Genomic DNA, 12897 nt, shown 5'->3' on the forward strand with positions numbered 1-12897 from the left:
GAAGGAAGGAAGGAAGGAAGGAAGGAAGGAAGGAAGGAAGGAAGGAAAAAATTCCAGGAGGTGGGTGAGAGGAGGCAGGAAGGGCAGGTGGGGAGTCCATAAGAATGGCAGGGGTAAGCAAGGCAGGAGGTGAGGTGTGAAGAGGCAGAAGGGGCTGCACTAACATGGCATTACTGGTGGTGGCCGCTGTCTCTTGGGCTGCAGAAACCACTCCGCACTTGGCACATTTCAAGGCCAGACCATACAGGGGCACTGCCATCTGACTGGAAGTGAAATCAAAGACTGAAACAAAACCAAATAACTTTTGCTCTCAGAACACAAAAAAGGAGCTAAGGAAGAAAAGAGAAGAGGAACCCCAAACTTATTAGGGAAGGAAAGTCTAGGGGATGGAGGGAAGGGTGAACCAGGGAGAGAAGGAAGGAGGTGGGGAAGGAGAAGGAATATAGGATAAAGTTCACAAGCACAGAGCAGTGGGGTGTCTCCCAGCTCAGTCCCTGGCCTCCACCAGGCCTGCTCTGAGACTCTGGGGAGGGTGATATTGGAACCCGAGCTCTTATCCCTGACTCCTGACTGGCAGCAACCCTGGGAGGTGGAGAGGGCAAAGTGCATGGTCAGGGCTGATGATGGGGGTGAGGGTCAGGGGTTATGTTGGAGGGGATCCTGTGCCACTGGATCTCACTGGCTATCTGAGGATCCCATGATGGGTGGGGGGAGACTTGGTGGGATTTCACACTCAGCTTTTAAATCCTTGTGTTGAAAAGTCAGAGAAGGGTTAGGAGGCCTGCAGGATCTGGGGGTTTGAGTGTGTTTCTATGATTACCTGGGTATCTGTAGTTATAAGGGTGGGGAAAAGTGGATCTAGATCTGCATGTCTATGTATCTGTGTATATTTGCATATACCTGTGTGCTAGGGTCTGTATATATGTGTGTATGTATTTGTCCATGCGGCTGTAGATTCTGACCTCCCCAAGGACAGTGTCATGAATGTAACAGAGCTCAGCCTCATGAGGTTCAGTACAGACTTGGTGACTGATGGATGGACTGAGCAGAGTGTAAACAGCTGTTTGCTTACGTGTCTATCTATAACTAGCAATGCATCTGTGTCAGTGTATGAGAGGACGCCTCTATGGGTACATGAGTCAAACTCAGAATGCCAGAGTTAGAGAGGGGCTTAAAGTTCAATCCTTCCTGATTTAGGGCTTGCCTTTCCAAAAGACAGGGTGGGTCAGTGGAAAGAGCACCCCATAATGGGAGTTATGAGACCTGGGCTCTCTATCCAATGGTATGTTGACATTGGCTCATAACAGTGACCAAGAGCTGATTGTTAAATTTTCAGTGTGAGCATTTACACACCTGAAATAAGCAAATGCTACTAATCAGGGCTTGATTTATTACTTTGCTGATTGTCTAGACCAGCAGCCCCACTCTCCATCTTCCCTAATGCAGCTGAACCAGATTAAAATATAATTGGGAGATATTTAACAAAATAAATACAAATACAATAAAACACAGAGAATGTTACAGATAATGTTACTATGGGTTTTCTAGTCAATATGTGGCCTGCAGGGATCCCTATGTACATTAGTGGCCCTTGTTTCTATTTGAATTTGACACTACTGTTCTAGACTTAAGAAAGTGATGGAGAAAATTTTAATAATGGAGGTTAAAATTGAAAGTATGTGTGGTACACCACCCCTCTGCCAGTTCAAAGAGCCAGTTGTTAAACATTTACCTGCTTCTATATGACATTTACTACCTACTATGTGATCCTGGGCAAATCACTTCTCCTTTTGTGTCTCAATTTACTCAGTTCTAAACAAAAGAAACTGGCCTTGTTGTTGAGTCATTTCAGTCATGTCTGACTCTCCTTGAGCCCATTTGGGGTTTTCTTGGCAAAGATACCACAGTGGTTTTCCATTTCTTTCTCCAGCTCATTTTTACATATGAGGAAACTGAGGCAAGCAGGGTTAAGTGACTTGTCCAGGGTCACACAGCTAGTAAGTGTCTAAGGCCAGATTTGAACTCAGGTCCTCCTGACTCCAGGGCCAGCGCTCTATCTACTGAGTCACCTAGCTGCCTGAGATTGACCTTGTTAACCTCTAAAGTCTGTCCCTGTCCTAACAGTCTATGCTCTAAGTCTATCTTCCCAAACAGGCAAGAGAATTTCCACTTTAACACCTCCCATAAGAGTGAGTCACTGTCTTCTGGGTCAGCCTATTCCATTGCTGGACAGCTCTAACTCTGAGGAGAAAGAACTTGGTTCTTAGAGCTCAGAGTTGTCTCCTTGTAACTTTTCAGATGGATCACCTAGTTCTTGTTTTACCGATGAGGAAACAGCAGGTCAGAGAAATGAAGTGACTTATTTGAGGTGATGCAGCAAACATTGGGGGCTACGCTAACAACTCTTCCCCTTTCTCTCCGTACCCATTCTGCCCTCTGGGGCCAAGCAGAACAAGGCTAATTCCTCTTGCCCATGACAGCTCTTCACATGCTTGAAAACAGCTACTATGTCTCCCCACCCTCTCCCTGCCAATCCACCCTCATCTCCTGATCCCTGAGTTTTCTCTTCTCCAGGCTAAACATTCCCAATTCCTTCAACCTATTCTCAGTATGACCTGCCCTCACCATGCTAGAAGCTCTCCTCAGGACCTGCTCCAGCCTGCTCATGCTCCTCTTATGATACATAGATAAACTGTGAGCCTGAGGGTGAATACGTGGACATACCTAGAGGTACAATGGATAGCTGGCCTTGCAGTTGGGATGGCCTGAGTTCCAATCTGGCCTCAGACACTTACAGTGCGTGACTGAGGCATGTCATTTATCCTCAGTCTACCTCAGTTTCCTTGTCTGTGAAACAGGGATAATAACAGCGCCTACTTCCCAAAGATGTTGTGAAGATCAAATGATGTAATACTTGTAAAGTGCTTTGTAATCACTACCTATTCATATCATACTCCTCTGACAGATAATTCCAGGGCCTACACTCAGTCAAAGCCCTGGGCTAAGCACTAATGAACAGTACATCCGCATAGCTCTTTGTAGAAATATTTCCTCAAACCATTCCAACCCAATCCTCCTTGAGGCAGGTCTTATACTTCTATTATCATCTATTCAGCAGAGAAGGAAATTAAAGCTGGGAGTATTCAGTGATATACTTAAAGGTCAATTTTCTCACAACCACCTTGCAAGGTCATAGTACACTTACATATTCTAATTCCTATAATCCCTGAAGCTATTGAGACTCAGAGAGGAAGCTGCAGTGGTCTTCACCAGACACTGCTTCTGTAATCACTATATATGAAAGAGTGTAGGGTGGGGTGTTTGTGTGTGTATGTGCTCGTGTGTGCACATGCATGCACAAGTGAGTAGAATTTTTTGTTGTTATTGTTATTCAGTTTTGTCTCTGTGACCCCATTTGGGGTTTTCTTGTCAGAGACACTGGAGTGGTTTGCCATTTCCTTCTCCAGTTCGTTTTACAGATGAGGAAACTAAGGCAAACAGGGTTAAGTGACTTGTCCAGGGTCACATAGGTAGTAAGTGTCTGAGGCCGGATTTGAACTCAGGAAGATAAGTCTTTCTGACTTGAGGTCCAGTGCTTAATCTACTGTGCCACCTAGCTGCCTCTTGTGAAGAAATAGCCCTTTTCTTATGACTGGTATATTGCTTGAAATCATACCTGGTTTGGTTTGTGTGATATGGATGAGAAACTGTAAACATTGTTGGGGGCTTAGAGCTAGAACAATATTGGTTTGGTAAGATGAAATGACTAGTCCACCATCTTTCCTAGGGTTGTGCCATTTTTCAGACAAAGAAATTGTAATTCAGAGGTTAAGTGACTTGCCCAAGGTCTCATACAGTGATCAATGGCAAAGTCAAAGCTCTCTCCTGACTCTTTCTGGGATACAATAGTGACTCCTTACTCCCTAGAAGGACCCCAAAATATAGAATTTTGACCTGCAAAGGACCTTAGAGAAGGCAATGGGGTCTAATGGAAAGACCACTGGATTTGTGGTCAGAAGACCTGCATTCAAATGCCAACTCTGTATGACTTTGAGTAAGACACTTCACCTCAATATTCTCAGCTTCCTCCACTTTAAAATGACAGATGTGGAACCAGAGGACACAGGGTTGAATTTGCTTTCTGCTATTTACCATCTGGGTGGATTTGAGTACCTTAGTTTCCCACTAGATGTCCTTTGTGTTCTCTTTCAGCTCTAAATCTATGATCTTATTAAAATTCATCAACTTGGATGGAGCCTGGCTAAATGTCCATAAGATGCCAGGGTTCAGAGGAATGTTGCAAATCATCTCTTCCACTCACCTTATTTTACAGAGGAGGAAACTGAGCTACAGAGATAGGGAAAGAACTTGCCCAAGGTCACATAATGAGTCAATATCATACTCAAGATGAATTAAGATCTCCTGATGGTTTCCATGATACCATGTTGTGTCTGTGGTGAGGTGGGCATATCTTTTCATTTCTCTGGGTCTCAGTTTTCCTATCTGTAAAATTGGGAGAGTCACTACTAATTGTTTTTTGTGACTTAGGTGATTTGTCCAAGGTCATAAAGGTTGTATATAGATGAAGCACATTCAGGATTTGAACTCAGGGCTTCTGAAGCCAAATCCTGGGCTCTTATATTATAGAAGTTGGCAGATGAGTGGGTTGGAAATGGAAAAGAAGCTGAAGTCATCTGGATGTCAGAGGCCAGGAAGTGGTGGCAAGCAGGCCAATGGCAGAGGGACATAGGGTTGGTTAATCTGACACTTAGTGGCTGTGTGACCTTATATATGTAACATTCTTTCTGAGCCTTAGTATCCTCATCTGTCAAGTTAATGGATGATAACAGCACTTACCCTCCAGGGTTGTCATGAAGCTGGAATGAGATAAAGTTTGTAAAACACTTTGCTAACCTTAAACTGATATGTAAACATTAGCTACTGTCATTATTATTAGCCATGGAAAGGGTGCTAGACAAAGGAAATCTTTAGGAGAAAATTTGCAGGCTATAGAACTCAAGACTGGTGTAGTAGAAAATAAAATAAAAAGGCCTGGTAATAATAATGATAGCTAACATTCATATGGCACCTACTATGCGCCAGGCACTATGTTATGCTCTTTATAATTATTATCTCATTTGATCCTCACAACAGCCCTGGAAGGTAGGTGCTATTATGATCCCCATTTTAGAGATGAGGAAACTGAGGCAGGCAGAGATTAAGTGATTTTGCCCAGGGTCACACAGCTAGTAAGTATATGAATCTGTATTTGAACTCAGGTCTTCCTGATTCCAGACCCTGTGCCCCACTCACTGTTCTACCTAGCTACCCCAAGACTTGCCTGGTCTTGGTTGGAGGATCAAAAGATCTGGGTTTGAATCCCAGCTCCAAGCCATAATAGTTGGGTGACCCCGCAATAGTCCCTCTAGATTCATTTTCTTCCTCTTCAAATCCTAGAATCCTTCAAGTCTTCCTGAAGACATTGATTGGCATGGGTACTTCTTCCATGGAAGCACGGCCCCATCCCTTTACACCTTAGCAGAAGGGTAACTAACTTTATCCCCTGGTGGCCAACCTTCCCATGATGTGTTTCTCCTCACTCCGCAAGGCTAATTAACTGGTGTAATGGGAAGAACACTGGATTTGGAAGCAGAAAATATGGGTATGAATCCGGGTTCTCACTAGCTGTATGCCCTTGCCCAAGTCACTCCCTCTGGGTTTCAGTTTCCTGATGTATAAAATGAGAGTTGGATGAGATAACCTCTAAGTTTCTCTCCTACGTTAGACCCTAGGATCTCATGCAACATGGAAGGCACAGATTCCACTGATGTGCCGGAGCTCCAAGCCTCCCCCAGGCTTATGTTCCCCTGGCATAGCTTCTGAGGGCCCCTAGAAACAATGGTGGGTAAATCACCCGCCAATTTACCCATGGGGGTAAAGCCCCTGGGGCACCCCTATGCCATGATGATAATCACTGGAGGAAGATATCAATGGAGGTTCAATATCATCCCCATCTGTAAAATGGGGACGAGGGTCCTTACATGCCCTACTTTCCTGCGCTGCCATGAGGAAAGTGCTTTGAAACCTTAAAGCGCTGGAGGGGTGACAGCTGGGTTATGTCATCATTTGTTTTATTTCCCCAACTTTTCTTGTTGAGCAACATCACAGATGAGAGAAGTTTCTGGAATTAGAGTCAGGAAGACGTGGGTCCTGGGCCCACTTCTTAATGGATGTGTGACTATGGATATTAACTTTCCTGAGCTGTCATTGGCTCATCTACAAAATGGAGATAATGCCTTACAAACAGCCTTACAGAACTGTTAAGAGGCTCCAGGAAGACAATGCGTATTAAGTATTTTGCAAACTTCGAAATGCTATATCAATGTGTAGACTTTTTGGGGGGATGGTGGTGGTCATGACATTCAGAATTTTTAAAAAGTAAAATTTTAAAAAATTCTTTAAAAATGCTATCTAAACGTCAGCTATCATTACTACTATTAAATCTCTTTTTTGGGGAAAAACTCTTCCCTGTCTTGGAAGAGCTGAGGAAGGAAGAGGGTGTCTGGACTGAAGCTAAGAGAATCTGGACAGCACTGAGGGGGAGAGGGGGGGAGATACTTGTTGTTCAGTCATTTTTTAGTCACGTACCACTCTGTGACCCCATTTGGGGTTTTCTTGGCAAAGATACTGAAGTGGTTTGCCATTTCCTTCTCCAGCTCATTTTACAGATGAGGACATTGAGGCAAACAGGGTGAAGTGACCTGCCCAAGGTCATACAGTAACAAGAGTCTGAGGCTGGATTTGAACTCAAGCAGATGAGTCTTCCTGAGTGCAAGTCCAGCATTCTCTCCACTGCACCACCCAGCTGCCCAGGGAGGGATACAGGCAGCACTAAAGATGCAGAAGCTCCTGGCCCACCTCGCGTCCATCTGCTGTAGTCACTACCCTCCTTCCCCGCCCCACTCGGGGGGCCATCTCCACTAGAAGCCTCTCTTCACATTCCTCTGGCCCCAGATAAAGGTCAAAGGATTACTAGCTTTAGGGCCAGACGTGACCAGAGGGATCATCTCCTCCACTGTCACTTTAAATGAAAGGACTTTGCACAAGGTCACAGAGGTGATGAGGGTCAGAGTCAGGCAGCCCCTTTGCTTCAGGACCTCTAGGTAAGGGCGACCCACCTTGTCGCAGCCCATTTCACTCCAGGACAGATCTAATTCTTTAAGAAGTTCTCCCTGACATTGATCCTCGATGTACATATCTACGGCTTCTTTCTCTTGCTCCTCATTGATCCTTTTTTTCCCCCCAGTACAACAAGTAAAAAACTACTAACTTTCCCAGTTTCTTCAACGCATCCTCCTCTGGCATGAACTCAAAACCCTTCAACATCCTGTTGCCTCCTTCTTGGCTTGACCCAACTCAGTGATGGGCTTCCTAAAATGTGGCACTCAGGAATGAATGTGGAACTCGAGAAAAGGAGTGGGCAACAAGGGGGCTCTTGCCTCCTTTATTCTGGACACGATTCCGCACTTGATGCAGCTTCAGATTATACTTCTTGCCTGCCATATCCTACTCTTGTCTCATTTTGAGCCTGTGGTCCTCTAAAATCCCCTGATCTTTTTCAGACAAAAAGATCAACTGCTGCTAACAGTCTTATGTTTCTGGAGTTGATTTCTTAAACCCAAGAATAAGCTCTTGCATTTGTCCTTTATTCATTTTCATTTCATTAGACTCAGGACAATATTCCAGCCTGTGAAGATTTGCTTTGATTCCTGACTCCACCAGCCAGCATCTGGACTATTCTTCCCAGCTTTACGTCACATGCAAGTATGATCTCTTACTCAAATCATTAATTTTTTTAAAAGGTTAAGCAGCACAGATCCCAGGAGACCTCCAACCTCTTTTTGCATTGAACCATGAATGGCTACCCAAGTCACTGGACATCCAGCCAGGTCTGAACCCAATTAACTGAACTATTGCCTAGACCACACATCTTCGCCCTTTCCACAAGAATATCATGTAATTCTTTATTAAATACTTTGCTAAAATCTGAGTAAATGTTATCTGCAGCATTTCCTTGATCTGCCAAATCCCTTGATCTTATTTGAAAAAAAAAAAAAGGTTAGTGTAGCACAATCTGCTCTTGGTAATTTTCCTAAAGCATAGACCTGATCATGTCAATCACCTATTCAATAAACTCTAGGACCTCCCCATTACCTCTAAGGTCAAATGTAAACTCCTTTATTTGGCATGAAAAGTGCTTTACAAACTGGCTCCAACTTACCTTTCTACTATGTGTATGTATGTATACATACTATATATATGTATGTGTATGTATGTACACATATGTGTATATATACACACATAGGTTGTGCACGTGTATGTATAAGTTCATATCTATGTGTATAGACACACAAAGGTTGTACATGTGTACATATACACCTGTGTATATGTGTACATATATATGAAAAATAAATCTTTCTAGCCTTATTTGTATATATTTACATACATGCATTGTATACACAGAGAGAGCATATATATCTATACTTAGATATACACACACATACATTGCTGTCCTACATAGCCAAACTGACTTTTAGTTCCTCCCACATGAAATTCCCTCTTCTGTCCCTTTGTAGAGATTGTCCCTGAAGCCTGGAAATCTCTAGTTTCTTTTAAATTTTGGTTCAAGTACCACATTCTAGCTGAGGCCTTTCCTGATTCCCCTAGCTTGCTAGTGTTTCCAGACTCTGCCCCCCCCACTCCCCGCCACTGGATTTACTTTGAATATAATTATATGCATACGGTACTACCCCCATTAGAACATGAACTCCTTGAGAAGACAGCTTCATTTTTGTATTCATAACTTGGCACAGACCTGCAAAGGTGGCCTGGAAACTTTTTTTTAAAAGCATACCTGGGATTCTGTCAATGTAGAGAGCATCAGCTGAGAAACTTCCTCTACCAATGTAGATATCCCCCTTTTGGCGGCTATTAAGTGGCCTGTGATGTTGAGAGGTTAGGGGACTCACCCAAGGCCACCCAGTCAGGATGTGGCCACGGAGGGATGTAAACACAGGTCTTCCTGATTCCAACAGCAGCTCTTCATCCACTATATTGGTACATGGCAGATGCTTAATAAAGGCACGTTGATTGACTGACTGATACAGTCATGGTGATTCTTTTTGATCACTGCTTCCTTCTCTAGAAGTTCATTAACTATCCTTTTACTAACACGTCCTAGAATTCTGCCAAGAACCCAAGTCCATTTCACTGTGCCATGGGCTACAGAGTCCGTTCTCCTCCCTCTTTTGAAAATCAGGCTAACATTTGCCTTTCTCACTTGAAGTATTTTTCACAACCTTTCACCCATCACTGAGCTCAAGCTCAGGTCTTCTGATATCCTGCCTGGCCTTCTGTCCCCTCTACCAGTCGATCTCCGCTTCCTCAGATTGCTTATAACCCATCATTACCCGGACCTCACCTTTATACTTATCTCCTCTTCCTTGCACTGTGGTTTATCAAAATCATGCCCTTCTCTTGGGTCACAGCTCATCGACAGCAAAGGCTGTGACCTGCTTAACAGCCTCTCTTCTAGTTGTGAGCAAAGGGAGTTGGGTAGAGCGAATGCTTAATAATGTTTGTGGAATTGGATCGAATTGGATAGAGGAACAAGGAGGACCCTGAGCTTAGGGAGCTGGATTCCCTTTTGCGCTGGTGGGTCTTTGGGCACTTTCATGGCACCTGTTTCATAGATTTGTTGTAACCATCAAATGAAATAATCCAGTATATGTGAGGTCCTCTGCAAACCTTCAGGTGCCATATATATGTATATATGTATATATGTATAGACATACGGAAATGTACGTCTTAGGTATTATTACTGTTACTGTGTATCTGTGTGTGTATGTATGCGTGTGCACACCTATGAATGAGGATCAGGATGGGAGATGGCGGTGCCACTGCGGTTGCCCACTTACCCCCCCAAGGGAATTCCCAGACTCTTCTACCCTAGTCACCAGCACCCCTCCTGTGTAGGGTCACTCAGGGCAGCTCTGGGACCAGGGTGAGCAAAGGACTGAGAACTGAGGGCTAAGAATCAAAGGTGAAAGGTTGAGGGCAGAGAACTGATAGGCCGGGGGGCACAGGGCTGAGGGCATAGGACTGAGGATTACAGGCTGAGGGCAGAGGGTAGAGAACTAAGGAATCAGTGCTGAGAACTGAGGGCTCGGGGAAGAGGGAAGAGGCAGGGGCCAGAAAGGTGAGAACCACAGGTTAAAAGCCGGGAGCAGGGGGCGCTAATGGCTAAAGGCTAAAGTTGAGTGAGTGGACTACCTGCGTGTGGGGCTGTGGAAGGGGCAGTGTGCTGCCCACTGCTGGGGGGAAGGCAGGGTAGAGAGGAATGAGGAGAGAGGCAGAGGGACAGAGGAAGGGCGAAAGTATTTGGGGTAGGGAGAGGTGGGCACCGGGCTGCAAACCTCCTAACAGGCAGAATGCTAAAGACCTTCCTGGACAGACAGACAGACGGACACACACACAGAAACAGAGTGGCACCAAGAAACGGAGACGGGGCTGGGGAGCTCCAGGGCTGGGGAACAAGGGGGCAAGTTTCAACAACAAAATGAGATCCATCACTGGCCAGCTAAGGCATCAGCCCCTCCCTTCCCAGGAGAGTCAGAAAGGACTCTTTCTTGGGCCACTATAGGACTCTCTGTGTGACCTCACGCAAGTCTCTGGCCCTCTCTAGGTCTCCTTCTCCATCTGTGTAAAGCAGGAGAAAAAATCCTACCCCCCCCCCCAGGCTTGCCCTGAGGATAAAGGGAGAGGAGTAGCTTTGAAAAATGATATGATCTGTCCAAGTACATATAGCCCTTGATAAAGTGTTATCACAGAAAAATGGGGCTATGAGGAACCTGGAAGATTCTATAATCAACGCCCCCCCAATTTTACAGAGAAACTGAGAACTAGATAATAGAGACTTGTCCAAGGTCTCCTGGAAAGTAAGTCATGTGAGATCAGGGACTCAAACCAGGTCTCCTGATTTCAGGTCTACTAAGGCACCAAATGGGCCAGATTGACTTAAGCTGCCCAATAGCTCTCCTGGGCACACATTACGTGTTTCCTAAACCTTCACTGATGGGCTGAGAAGATAAAAATAGAGACATAGGGCCCTGGGGAGCCCAGCTCAGCTTTGCCCAGCCACCCCTTGTGCCCACATTTGCCCATGCAGGGCAGATGCCCAGGGGGTCTCTTCCCCACCCCCACCCTTCACTCCACCCCATGGTCTGCCTCTGGCTTTGGATCCCATCTTGCTGCTTGGTTATCAATCAAAATTGTCTTCAGGGACTTGGAGGGTTTTTTTGTGTGTGTAGTTTCAGTGTTTCAAAACAAAACAAAACACTTTTTTTTCATCTTCTCAGAGGAAAGAATGAGGCCGCCTACCCTGCCCGTTCCTTCAGCTTTTTATCTGTGATCCCGTCTTTGGACACAAGTTTGTTAAAAACCAAGATCCCGATGACCATGTTCACCTGTTGGCACAGAAAATGAGAGACGAGTTGGCAGGGCCCGAGGGGGCTGGTAGGAACAGCAGCTCGCTTGCTTGTGCCCTCCCTTGGGGGTATAGCCTCGTGGGGTAAGGGGGAATGGTGTCAGGCCCCATGTGGCTGCGGGGGGGGGGGGGTTTCCTCTCTGCTCTACTCCTCAGCCTGAGACCTCAAGGCCATCTACCAACCAGACCTGGCACAGCACCAGCAGGAGAATGTTGACTAGGCTGGAGACACAGATCTGCTCCCTGAAGCTTCAGTCGTTAAACCCTGGCTGGCTGCAGGTCTGGGGAGCATGGGGGTGAGGCACAGTGTGGGTGGGTGGGGCATCCCTAGGGGCTCTGAGGTGCTCAGCACCATTTCAAGTGTGAGGGGCAGAGAAGTCTCTAGGAAGTATAAATGGACCCAGAACATTCCTAGGGAGTGGGAATAGTGGTGGCACCCCTAGAAGAGTTGAAGAATTCCTGAGATGAGAAACCGGGGCATCCCTACGGGGTTTAAAGGGCCCATGGCATCCCTGGGGGAAAGGGGAGAAGGACCTCGAACCTAGCCATCCTCAGAAGGTGTCAGGAGCTCAGGGACTCAGTTAATAGGAAGCACACCCCATCTCCCAAGGAGGAGTTGAGGAGGCTGAGATATTCCTAGGGTAGCATTGAAGGACTGAGGTTTTCTATGGGAGAGCAGGGACCTATTGACATCCCTAGTGAAAAAAGGAGATGTGTCTAGTATAAGGGTGGGGAATGTGCGGCCTTAAGACTACATGTGACCTTCTAGGTTCTTAAGTGCAGCCATTTGATTGAATCCAAATCCTTTTGGATTTATTCTGTAAAATTTGTAGTCAGTCAAATGGCCACACTTAAGAACCTAGAAGACCACACGGGGCTGTAAGGCCACACGTTCCCCACCCCTGGTCTAGTACCTAACAAGCGTAGGGGCCCAGCCATTTCATGGATGTGTGAGAGACTGGCCCATCCTTACATGTCTAGGGCCCCCTTAGAAGAGTTTGAGCATCCTGGAATGTTCTAGGGGATAGGGATGGTGAGAGTCTGGAGCATCCCTATGACGTATGAGGGGTCTGAGATATCCTAATCAACCTGGGGTCTGTGAATTTATTTTTATTATCTGTTGATAACAGTGTCAATATAAGTGATTTCTTCTGTAATCTTCTGTATTTTATTTTATGCATTTAAAAACATTTCCTGAGAAGGGGTCCATAGGCTTCCCCAGACCGCCAAGGAGTTTATCACACAAAAAAAGATTCAAGAACTGCTGTTTTAGGGATTTTAGGGATCAGGTTAAATCACATAGTGTACTAGAGCCATGGGTTTACATATAATAGATACTCAGATATTAGGCC

General features: G+C 45.5%; 1 protein-coding gene across 1 annotated transcript in view; it reads right to left on the minus strand.

The window, feature by feature from the left end:
- The window catches only part of ADGRB1 (adhesion G protein-coupled receptor B1), a 204560-nt gene that overhangs the window by 23202 nt on the left and 168461 nt on the right, over nt 1–12897 (minus strand). The window contains exons 23-24 of the mRNA XM_027845202.1: nt 11440–11525; nt 165–263 (exon numbers count right to left, since the gene is read on the minus strand). Of these exons, the coding sequence (XP_027701003.1) occupies nt 165–263; nt 11440–11525 (185 nt within the window). The remainder of the gene's footprint in view (nt 1–164; nt 264–11439; nt 11526–12897) is intronic.

This window comes from Vombatus ursinus, unplaced genomic scaffold (assembly GCF_900497805.2).
Source record: "Vombatus ursinus unplaced genomic scaffold, bare-nosed wombat genome assembly UNPS02005236.1, whole genome shotgun sequence".
Taxonomy (NCBI): domain Eukaryota; kingdom Metazoa; phylum Chordata; class Mammalia; order Diprotodontia; family Vombatidae; genus Vombatus; species Vombatus ursinus.